The following is a 12,447-nucleotide window of genomic DNA, read 5'->3' on the forward strand; positions in this document are numbered from 1 at the left end:
ATTCCCTAAGAGTTCATCTTTTGATGACCTAGAAATTTTTAAGAAATGTATATGTTTTATTTTCCCACAGGTGATTCCATGAGTGAAGAAGACACGCTTCAGGCAGCTGTGACCATGTCCTTAGAAACTGTTAAAAATAATATGAAAACAGAAGGAAAAAAATAATACCTTTAAAAAAAATCATCTAGATATTCACACTTTCCAACCTTGTCCTGTGTGGTTACAGCATAGGGTCCATTTTGGTAATGTGTCAAAGAGCAATGTTCATCAGAGGAAATAAGACCTTTAGGTGGTTTGCAAACACAATGAGGAGAAAGTGAAAAAATGCATCAGTTGAAGCACTAAATAATGATCCTCCAAAGACTAGCCCAAAAGCTAGTCAGCAATTAAAAAATTTAAAATGGTTTTCTAAATGTTTCTTTTTCTCTTTGTGTGTGCAATATCTAACATGTCTAAAATTAGTATATTTTTCTTGACTCTTTTTATAGACCAAACTAACTTGCTCTTGCCACTGAACTTGTTCCATGTGATTTTGTTCTCCTTTTCTCTGTTGGGTTGTAAGTAATTTGGCTGTCTTTCATCATCTAATAACTGCTTTTATTTCTCATGAACCAAATTAACCTTTCAGGAAAATGTCTGTCTGCCTCAATGATGGTATTAGTTCTGGAAGGATAAACCTTTCTCTCACACCTAATTGTATTGTGCAGTTGGATGTTTTCTCCGGTTATTTTCTTGGCTCACAATTTTCCTGCTAGCTAGATTTTATTATTTTTCTACAACTCTTTTGATAGATGGTTATCTTTTCTGAGATTTTGTTTTTTAAGCTCTCTACGATGGGATCATTATTTTATGACTTCGGTGCATTCCTAAATTCTGAAATCAGCTCTACACAAGTATTTGAGAATAAATGAGCATTAAAAAAAATGTGTGAGCACATGCTTTCTCAGATGCTTTATGAATGTCTTTTCAATTATGTCAGAACTTTTACAGCTTTGTTGTAATCCCTTTCTCCTGCACCTTATTTCCTTTTTCTCCAGTTGGGAAATGTCGAAAGCATAGTGTGTAGGCACATTTCCTTGTGTTATGAGGCTTAACATATGTACCCACTATGAATGTATGATAGAGAAAAATCTGGCCTTCAATTTTAGTAATAGTTTATTTTAATTTTTCTTTTGTGATGGAGCTTTATGTTGTATTTACAATTGAATCATGGAATGTAGATGTCTGCTTCACATTTTTTAGGTAGGTAAGCTTGCCAGAGATGGTAATATGGAACATGAAATAGTTTACTAATGAAAATATATTTAAATTTATACTGTGATTTGACATTGCATCATGTTTAAATAGCTTTAGAGTTACTGAAGTCACAGTACTTAATGAGTCTGTAAATAAGAAAGTTCTTAGTTTTGATAAACATTGGGATGCACAGAGAGTTTCTTGCTGGATCAATATAGTGGTGTGATTTTGGTGAAAATTAACCACGTCTCACCTGGTGCAGTGGCGCAAGCCTGTTATTCTAGCAACTTGGGAGACTGAGGCAGGAGAATCACAAGTTGAAACCAGTCTTGGTAATTTAGCAAGGTCCTGCCTCAGAATAAAAAAATAGAAAGGCTGAGGATGCGGTTCAGTGGTAGAGTGTCCCTGGGGTCAATCCCCAGTGCCCCAAAACAAAAAGAAAACTTTACCATGTCTCTCTTAATGGGTGTCTGTCATCTGCTCCCCACCCCTTTTTGAAGCCCTTTTGAATGTTGAATTATTCATAAGCTAAACTTCAAGAAGAAATTTCAGCTGATAACTTAGAAAAGTAAAGTATGGCATGTTGTACCACTGGTTTGTGGCTGCACACATTTTATCAGGGAAAGCTTTTTGAGTTAGGATTATTGCTAACTGAAAAGAGATAAAAAATATCTTTATTTATGATTATGAAATAGCTTTTTCTTAGGACAGATTTTTTAAGTCATTATTTTCTGAAGTTTCCTTTACACAATATTAGACAGTTTTATTTTAAAATCTGAAGTTTTAACTATTGAAAATGTTACAGAATTATAAAACTTCAGAAATGCAAGCGATGTTAGAGCTCAAAGACTCCCTCAAAATGCACAAAGCTAAACATTTTAAGACCAAACATTTATGTAATTATCCCCCAGTATTCTAGCCATATTTTTCACGGATATTTGGCCTTTACTTTTTCTCTTTGAAAAGTTGCATTAAACTTTTCAGAGTGAATTGATGAACTACTTAAAAGTAAAAAACCAGCAAAGTTTTAACTTTAGAGTTTATTAGGTTTATGCATTACATGCCTTAAAGCACTTACAAAAGTATGGCATGTCAACCTTTGTTTATTAGGGACATTTTAAAACAGCAGAGCACACACTGGATGTGTTTGTTTAGTTTCTTGTGAAATTGTCATATTTGGCAGGCAGAGCCAGAATCACCAGTCAATTGCCATCTTATTTGGATTGACCTAAATTTATCTGAATGATTAGATTTATCTTAATTGATGAGCCACTGTGAAAATATGCCAGTGCTTATAACAGTAGCATCAAAAAAAAAAAAAAATCGTTATGGAACTGCCACTTCCAGTAAGCCACCTGCAAGAAAGTCAGGAGCAAGCAAATTCATAGTAACTGTCCTGCTAAGAGAGTTATAAAGATTTCCATTCTGTTGTATCAATTGGGAACATCTTAATGTTTAATATTTAAACTATTGGTATCATTTTTCTAATGTATAATTTGTATTACCAAGATTAAATATGTATAGTGGTGATGCTAATATTTTAAGTAAAATTTAAGCAAACTTTGGGAAATAACACTCATATTTTTAGGTATTGTGGATTTACTAAGGGATTATCTGTTTTAAGTATTCAGAGTAGCTAATCTCTGATCCAAAACCATCGATATGCTTTTTATAGTAAATAACATACAAATATTCAGGAATATAAATTGTCTGAAACGGTTGCTGCAGGTGAACTCTAAATTCTAAGATTTTGGCCAAATTATTTACAATTCACAGAAGATTTAAGAGGTGCTTTTTTTTTTTTAAACTTGATTTTCTTAATTGAAGTTTTATTCATGATGCCAAAGTTAATGAAGAAAGATGAGAACTAGTTGAGTTTTATTATAAGCAAAAACTACTAGTAGTTACGATTCATCTAATAGCAAGTTGAATAAAATAAAGTTTATTCCAGTCAGAACCTAAATCACATTTTCAGTTCTACGTTTGATAGTATTTTTAAATCACACTAGTGCCAAGAGTTACTAAAATTCTTAAAACTGGTCATTGGACCTGTGCAAATTCAAATATCAATTCAGTGCATAATCAAAATGTGGTAATTTAAAAATCTTAAGTTGGAAAACTTTGCTATTTTAAGTTATTAGGAGGATTCCCAGCTAGGGATGTGGCTCGATGGTAGAGTGATTGCCCAAGATGTGTGAGGTCCTGGGTTAAATCCCACCATCTTAAAAAAAAAAAAAGTTACTAGGAGGATTTAATAATTAATATTGAGACCACCTATTAAAAATCCTATCTGTGGAGGTCAGTAAAGCTCAGTGGTAAAGCCCTTGCCTGGTACACTCCAAGCCCTGATGTCACTCCTTTTCCTCTCCCTCTCCCCCCAAAAAACCCACTTTATCTTTAATTGGAAAGGCTTCAGGCCAGTATTTTCTAAGTGAATTCTTTGTTGTCTCTGAGTTCTAGCAAGTATAGAGAATGGGATATATGTGACCCTAATTAGGGGAAAAAAAATTATCATTTAAGCAGTGTAAATAATTTTTCACTTTTTCCTATTCAAAATAAAACCTTTTCTTCATTCCTACTTCCTTTATAACCATCTTTTGTTAAAGAAATGAATTGACTTTTTTTTTTAAAAGTCTTATTAATAATAAAAACTTTTGTTCTATTCTTTCATGAATAAAAAGATGATTGGCATGGTTAGTTCCTGAATTTTGATTCTTTTAAGAATATTTCTGCTGTTTTTATTTTTTCCAAAATGGTCTGGCATTTTAATTATTAATGCTAGTAATGTAACTTCTAAATTTATGGTAATTGGTATGTTTAATAAGTGTATTGATACATTTTAATACTGGATTCATAGACAAAGTGGGAAGCAGGAAGTATTAGTGAGATGTGTGTGAAAACTCCTGATTTGTTTAGGCATCTTTCAGTTGTCTCTTGCATAGTTTAAAGTTGAATGTTTCCTGGGATATTTTTAATGTTTGTTTGTTTGTTTTTTGAAAGAAGAAATCATAACATTTAAACATGGTTACCTAATTTCTACAACACTGGACTAGTATGAATACATTTTTTAAAAATTACTGTTCTGTATAAATGAAATATTTGGAATTCAAGTATAAAAAACATGTGAAACAAAAGGCATTGTCTTTTGGCCATGATACAAGTGCACTATGGCAGTGCTGTTTGCTCAGGACCCAGCTCTGCAGCCCCTCTGTGTGTGCCCCTCTCTTGTAGAGTTGTTTGCCGTTACTCCACACAGGCCTTCCTCTGGTCCCTCCAAGCCGGGCTTCCAAAGCACTGTTGAAAGCTAAGGATTCTATTGTTGATGTGGATATTCGATGAGTTGTATTTTAAATATCAAAGACTATTAAATAAAGAGAATGTTTGCTTTTTTATTTCTTTCTCTGTGTTTATTTTAAGTTCATAGTCTTGCTATTCGAAGTGTGGTTGGAGGGCCAGTAGCATCTGTTTCACCTGAGAGCTTTTCTGAAATGCAGTTTCAGGCCGCACTCAGCCCTGAATCAGAACTGAGCATTGGAAAGCTCCATAGCTCTGTGTTCTTGCCCCACTTCAGTGACAGATGCAGCAGACCAGGGAGCCCACTGATATTCCTGCCACAGGTTCCATTATTACCTGTGCCTCCAATCTTTTCCAAAAGAAGTTAAGAAGTCCACATTTTTATTTGAGATATGATTTTTAAATGCTTGTGTAATTGTTCTTTAGGCTTGATAAAGGGCATTGGTAATTTTTATTTTTACGCTGGGGATTGAACCCAGGGCCTCATGCATGCTAGGCAAATGCTGTGCCACTGGCCACATCCGTAGCCCCAAGCAACAATTTCTGTGTGCTGTTTTTCTTAATTTTACGCAACTCCACACTGGAATCCAAATATTGTAACAGTTGTGAGCCACATAACAATGTTTCAGTCAAAGAAGGACACCAGTCATTTTTCATTCCTTTTTATTGTAGTAAAATACAGATAACAAAATGTACCATCTTAACTATTTTGAGGGTACATTTTAGTGGTAATAAATACATTCATAATTGGTTGCACCCATTACTACCCATCCCACTGCCAGAACTGTCTTCATCTTGTAAAACTGAAACTATACCGTGACACTGTAACTATGGAGCTTAACCCCTAGGTTCCCCATAATGTCCTCTGCCCCTTCCCCAGCCCCTGACAACTGCCATTCTATTTGTCTTTATGATTTGACTACTATAAGAGCCTCATAAAAAAAAATAATGCAGTATTTATCTTTGTGTACTGAGCTCATTAAACAGCATAATATCCACAAGATTTATCCATTTGCGGGGGCTGGGGTTGTGGCTCAGTGGTAGAGCACTTGCCTAGCATATGTGAGGCACTGGGTTTGATCCTCAGTACCACATAAAAATGTTTTTTTTTAAAAAAAGATTTATTCATTTTGTAGCATGTCAAAATTTCTTTTTTAAAGGTGAGTAATATTCTATTGTATGCATATACCACATTTTGCTAATCAATTCATCTGTTAAAGTCAATAGCTTTTCTATGTAATACACTACATAGTAGCTATAACATGTTAGAAACTATGATGGAAAACTGCCAAGCCCAATTATGTCTAATTCTTGGAGCATCAGAGAGGTTGTAAGTTTCAAGCTGAGCAGAATTGAATCACTCTTGCTCAGCCTGAGCCCCATGTTATTCACAAGAGCCCCAGGCAACTCCGCTTATACCCAGAATCCTACTGAGTGTCTTGAAAAATAACTGTCAGATTCACCCCTCTGAAGTGGTCCAGCCCAGTACCAGATGCCAGGAAGGGAGCAGATCCTATGCCATCTCCATTGCTTTCCTGCTTTGTCAAAATGATTGATGTTCTTCAAAAGCTGTTTCTGTTCTGCAGAGGGGCAGCTCTGTCTCCAACACTGAACCCCCTTTTATCTTCTCAGGCCAAAGCAGATCTAGCTTCTTTGAATCATCACCTCCAAGGACTTACAGTTAAATGTAGAGGATTAATACCACTTACACAAGGTCCTCGGAGTAGTCAAATTCATAGAGAAAATAAATTAACCCCAAAATACAGAGAGACCAGGAGAGGAGATGTACTCACAGTATGGTAATGGAAAAGCCAGCTACACAGAGACTACCACACTCCTTTTTTTCTCTCATCTTTGAGAAGTGATTGCTAGTTCATGGATGACACAATACCAGAGTCAAGGAGTCTGCTCTTTCTGTATTACTGCTTTATGTACATGACTCCCATGGCTACAGTCAACTCAGGGACCCTTAGTGCCCATGATTCTATCTGCATTCCAGCATTAAAAAATAAAGTATAGCGGAGAAAGGCCATGTGCCCTTTTTTCTCTATGGAAACTGCACCCAGCACTTCCGCGTATATTACATTGGCCAGAACTTAATTACATGGCCACTCCTAGCTACAAAGTGGGTCTGAGTAGCCATGAACCTTAGCTTGGGTACCCTAGATGCAGATCCTGAAATGAGGAGTCCTGTGAAAATGATTTTTTTTAAGTGTCACGAGGAAGAAATGGAAAGGGTAGAGAAGAAAAACAGGCAGACCAGGAAGCCTGTAAAGGAATGATCTTAAGCAAAGCCTCCATCCTGAAGTTAGGTCTGGAGGGAGTATGTTCACATTTCAGAGGCAGATCTCGAGGTGCTACATTATTTCACACTCCGACTGATCAAGACAGGGTTTCAGCTCTCCAGGCACACAGGCAGAATGGGCTCTGGCAACCCAAGGTAGTCCTCTGATAATCAGACACAGGTGAGGGCCAGTATGCATGACTATGGTAAAATGAGGGGATACGAGAGGGGCACTTGCATCTTCTGCTAAACCAGGCATTCAGGTTAAAAGCAGGGGTTCAATTACCACGACAGAAGGGCAGAACAGACTTTGGTGAACAATTAGTAGTGACTTCCATATGAGACAACAGAAGAGAGAATGTTATTTTTTTTGAAAGATTGAAATATTGATGCAGGAACGAGCAGAACAAGCCCAACACTAAATGTTAAAAAGAAATATGCCCAGTGGCACACAGACAACGAAAGCAACTAGTATCTTGGTGAGACGTGGACTGAAATTGGGTGGTTTGGTTAAAAGTCACTGGAAGAAACACCAGATTCCTTGGAGAGGAAGCATTTATCAATAAATAATATTTTAACTTATTTACAGAATTAAAAGACATGGTTTTTCAAAGGGCTCACTCAGTGCCCAGCAGAGAGAGAGAGAGAGAGAGAGAGAGAGAGAAAGAAAGCCCACACTAAAGCACATCATTATTAATTTCAGAATATTCGAGATAAAGAGAAGATCTGACAGACAAGCTTCCAGAAAGGAAAAGCAGGCCAGAAAATAACCAGGATTTTATAGCAGGAAAATACAGCCCTTGGTAACGAGGACTGCATCAAAGCCAACTGCTAGAATTCTAGATGTTTTATTGAAAACAGAATTAGGAGCATGTCTTACAATTCTGCTGCTAAGTTTCACCAACAGTTAATTTAGTGATTCTGTAGTAACAGAAAATTGGGCAAATCAAGGAAATGAAATCTTAGTACACCATCTGGCTCAGCTGCAATGAAAATCATATAAGGTAACATTGATAACTGACTTTGCCAATAATTATGATATTACTGTATTGGAAGCTCAGAAGGCAGAAATGTGAACATACTCCCTTCCAGACCTGTCTTCAGGATGGAGGCTTTGCTCAGAATGGAGGCATGGTATAAGGATTAAATCTTTTATTTTTCTTAATGAAAAGGTGGTTATGTCTAAAGTTAATGAGGTAATGGCAATCATAAGCATAATAGAAATTCAGAAAGAGATATCAAACTAATAATGTGAAGCCCATGTTAAAGATGGATTTTTGCTTTACATTTGCATAAATAACTCCATTTTGATGACTGTCTTAGAACAAAGGAAGAGCTTTCACTAGAGGAGACTTGATTCCAACACCTGAGAAACAGAGACCAGATAGTAGCTAATGTATTTAAAATCTTTCTGATTTTTTTCCTTTTTATTTCTATCCACTGAGGTTTCAAAAATCCTAGGTTCAAATTTTCACCTAGGAAGTCTATATCACCTGGAGCTCCTGAGGTCTGAGGGCTGTGTCTGATGTGATGTGTTCAACTGTGCTGGTTTGTTCTTTCTACTCATGAATGATGACGAAGAACACCTGTATTAACACAGGAACATTGGGCAGGAAAAGTTATCCTCAGCTCAAATATTATCAAACCCGTATTTTAACTTGCTATTATAAAACATTTCAAACATGCAGAAGTTAGTGACTAATATAATGAACCTCCATGTACTCATCAACTTCAATAATGATCAATTCCTGACAATTCTTGTTTCACATACCCTTCCCCCCATTATTTGGAGTGCATAGAAGACATCATAACATGTCATTTTTCAGGAAAATACTTTAAGTCTTTCAGGTTACATTCATCTTACAGAAAAGAAAAACCCTTAAGGAACTTTTAGGAAATAACTTTTATGTTGATTACTAGTACATGATGTAAAGGCATATATTTGGGCTTGCTTTCTTTATTAATTGCAGTATTTTTCTGCCAAAACATGAATTTATGGAACTGGAAGTCCAGAGAATTTATACCTATAGGAAATATGAACTGGATTACAATAGCTAAGTTTTTCATTGTTATGCAGGATCCCTATTAGATCCTAAGTTCATGTCACTCCCATCCCACTGAGTGAAAGCCAGACTCCTCATAATGGCCTACCAGGCCTTCACATGGTTCTTCTGGGTCCTCACTGATTACAACCCTTCCCAGGTCAGTTCTGCTGTAGCCATGCTTGCCTTCTTCTTTTTTTTTTTTTTTTAAATATTTATTTATTTATTTATTTTAGTTCTCGGTGGACACAACATCTTTGTTTGTATGTGGTGCTGAGGATCGAACCCGGGCCGCACGCATGCCAGGCGAGCGCGCTACCGCTTGAGCCACATCCCCAGCCCTGCTTGCCTTCTTTTGAATTCTCTAACTGGACAGGTGTTCTCCTACCTCAAGGGCAGACTTATCAGTTCTTTCTTTCACTTGGATATTTCTTTCACTTGCTCTTTCTTGGATATTCTTTAGGTCTTGTTCTCTCTCCCCCACCCCCTGTCCACTATTGAACCCAGGACCTCATTCATTATTAAGCAAGATAGGCAAGAGGTCCACTACCGAGCTACATTCCAAGTCCTGTCTCACCCTTATTTCCTTCAAGTATTTGTTCAAAGAGCTCCTTTATCAGGGAGGCCTTCCCTGACCACCCTTTATAACATTATTAGAACTCCTCTTCCCATATCATCCATGCCCTATTTTACTACTCCCCTCCCCCCCAAAAAAAAGCTGTTATCACTACCTACCTACCTGTGATCACTACCTTCCTTATTACATTTTGCTTATTATCAGTGTCTTCCCAGCAGGATGCAAACTTTATGAGACCAAGGACTCTGTTCTTTTCCCCTGCTTTATTTCCAGTGCCCCAAATAATGGTAGATACATTAATCTGTATGTCACGTTTTAAAAATTTTGCAAACATTTCAATAGCAACCATTATGTATGGGGCACTGATCCAAGCTCTTAAAAATAGTATCTCAACCCTGGTAGCACTATTGTTACTATGCTCCATTTTATAAATGAGAAACTGGTGCACAATGAGGTAAAGAAACCTATTCAAGATCACACAGCTAATACGTGACAGATCAAGGCAATTGGGCCTTGAAGTCTATACACCCAACCCCTGTGCTATGATTTCATTCACATAAATTCATGGATTTAATAAGCCCTTCCAGAATGAGATGCGAATTTTCTTTTAAAAGGTTTCACATTTTAGGGGGAGCTACTATTGCCAGTGCCATCAGATTCCAAATACTGAAGCATTCCCAATTATTCATTCACAATTACAGGGCAATTTGTGGTAGCCCCGCCTGGTAATAAAATCAAAGGGAAAGACACGAGTGTGTTTAGTAGTGTGTTTAAAAGAACTGCAGGCCTAGCATGTCCTTTTCAATAATATGCTATTATCTGTATGTCACGTGGTAGCCTCCCTGATCAGGTGCTTTGGTGTCCTTGTTTCACTGCACCAATTGCTTTAAATTCATGGGACTGTCCTTTCTTTAGGAAGGAATGCAAACAAGCAAGACACTCTGATGTGTTAACTGAGAGCTGTGGGGGGTGGGCACTTGCACAGCTAGTGCCACCAACATCATTTTAAGTGTTTATACGCTAGAACAGAAATTCTTTTCTCTGAGTTGTCCTGCTGTCCTCTAAAATAATTCTGAAAAAAGACTGTCTTCTATAACTTCATGGGTGAAGTCGGCTTCATGAATAGAATTCATCGTATATTAATGAAGGCAGAGTTCCAAATGTGACCTGGAAAACCAGAGAAAATTTCTAGGCGGGCGCGGTGGCGCACGCCTGTAATCCCAGTGGCTGGGGAGGCTGAGGCAAGAGGATCGCTAGTTCAAAGCCAGCCTCAGTAATGGCAAGGCGCTAAGCAACTCAGTGAGACGCTAAGCAACTCAGTGAGACCCTGTCTCTAAATAAAATACAAAATAGGGCTGGGGATGGGCTCAGTCGTCCAGTGCCCCTGAGAGTTCAATCCCTGGTACCGCCCCCCCCCCAAAAAAAAAAAAAAAAAAAAGAAAATTTCTACTGTAGAAAGTAATCAATAAAAACTGTGATTCCTGCCTGGTCACTTGAATTTGCAACCCGTCTTTTATAGCTCTGTAGCCTCGGATCCTACTACATACAGTGACTACATATAGTGCCCGGCACAGAGCGGCCCCTCACTGACTGGATAAGTGATGGAGTAAAGTGGATAAGTTATTAGAAGCCGCTTCTTGCGCGGTGTGATGACCCCGCCAAGTCCGCACCGCCGCCCTCGAGGATGGAGTCAGATTTCAAGGACACAACGCCGTTCCGCAAAGCCGACTCTAGCTAGAAACTCAGCCGCACAGGTAGGTTAGGAGCGTCGCACCGCCACCGGTTCTTCTGGCTTCGCAGCCTGAGGGCTACGGGGAGGAGGTTGGTCTCGCCCGCTCGTGCTTGGTCCTCCGCGATCCCACTTTCCTTTGCGCCAAGGACACGTCCGGAGGCTTTGCAGGGCCCTTCTGCGCCACGGCGGCGCCTCTCTATGGTTCTGCCGGTCTCCGAGAGAGGTGTTATGGCGGCCGGCGTCGAGGTGGCAGGAGCAGCTCGCCGAGCTGGGGCAAGTCACTAACACAGAGGGAGAAGTCACCCAAGCCCGACGGCGGAAAGTCGAGGGAAGGAGCAGAGGCCCCGCGGGGGTGACTGTGCCACTGGCGGCGAGGCCCCTGTAAAAGCCCAGGCCAGGCCTCTGCGTTTATGGGCAGAACGCGACGGTTGGCTCGAGCCCCGCACTGCGTGGAATTCTGAGTGCTTCGGTCGTAGTTGACCCCGCAACGCTCGAGGACGTTCGGGGGCGAGAAGTGGATGGTTGATGGTCGCGGTTTTCGGAGCGGGTCCAATGGCTCACTGAAGTTGCAGCGATGTCGTCCTGGTTAGGAGGCCTGGGCTCCGGCTTGGGCCAGTCCTTGGGTCAGGTGGGGGGCAGCTTGGCTTCTCTCACCGACCAGATCTCCAGCTTCACCAGGGACATGCTTCTGGATGATTTAGAAAACGCAGAAGGTAACAGCTGGGGCGCGGGGAGGGAGGGCTTTTCTGGGACCCTGCGAGCATCCGTTTGGTTCCCACCTCCGCGGGTCAGCAGATGGGACTGGTCGCGGGGGAGTGCCACTCCGCCCTTTTTTCCTTTTTGGCACTCCTCCTTTGCCTCCTTCTCTACCAGTTCTCTAATGAGAACCGGTGGGGTGCTGGGGAGGCTCCCTTTGGGTACCCTGGATCTGTCAAAGCGGAGTGAAACTGCGCTGAGGTTTTTTTGCTGGGTCTGTCTTTGCCTCCCAGTCAATTTGCCCTCAGTTTGGGGCGGGGGGCGGTCTGATTTTGATCATCATCCTTTATTTCGATACAGTTAAAAGGATGGTCTACCACATATACTTTTTTGTTTTCTTTGATTTTTGTAGCAAAGGAAATAACTCATGATTAAAACATCTGGTGACTTCTTTACGCTGTCTTGAGTATATTATTTGTTAGTGAAATATGCCTATGATTTTCAGGTAAATTGTTTTGTGCCTTTCCTCATAGTGATGGCATGTTACAGCATTCCAGCTAAAAATGTATTTTTTATATAATTGCCC

General features: G+C 39.4%; 2 protein-coding genes across 6 annotated transcripts in view; both read left to right on the plus strand.

The window, feature by feature from the left end:
- Atxn3 (ataxin 3) overlaps positions 1 to 4,628 on the plus strand; it is a 40,472-nt gene extending 35,844 nt beyond the window's left edge. For all 3 annotated transcript variants that reach the window (XM_046440629.1, XM_046440630.1, XM_046440631.2), the window contains one exon: positions 71 to 4,628. In XM_046440629.1, coding sequence (XP_046296585.1) covers positions 71 to 165 — 95 coding nt within the window. In that variant the 3' untranslated portion in view covers positions 166 to 4,628. The remainder of the gene's footprint in view (positions 1 to 70) is intronic.
- Positions 4,629 to 11,363: 6,735 nt separating this feature from the next.
- Trip11 (thyroid hormone receptor interactor 11) overlaps positions 11,364 to 12,447 on the plus strand; it is a 66,386-nt gene continuing 65,302 nt past the window's right edge. For all 3 annotated transcript variants that reach the window (XM_046440632.2, XM_046440633.2, XM_058577793.1), the window contains exon 1: positions 11,364 to 11,878. In XM_046440632.2, coding sequence (XP_046296588.1) covers positions 11,740 to 11,878 — 139 coding nt within the window. In that variant the 5' untranslated portion in view covers positions 11,364 to 11,739. The remainder of the gene's footprint in view (positions 11,879 to 12,447) is intronic.

Source organism: Marmota monax, unplaced genomic scaffold (genome assembly GCF_021218885.2).
Source record: "Marmota monax isolate L192 unplaced genomic scaffold, Marmota_monax_Labrador192_F-V1.1 WCK01_AAM20220418_F8-fsc00017, whole genome shotgun sequence".
Taxonomy (NCBI): Eukaryota; Metazoa; Chordata; class Mammalia; order Rodentia; family Sciuridae; genus Marmota; species Marmota monax.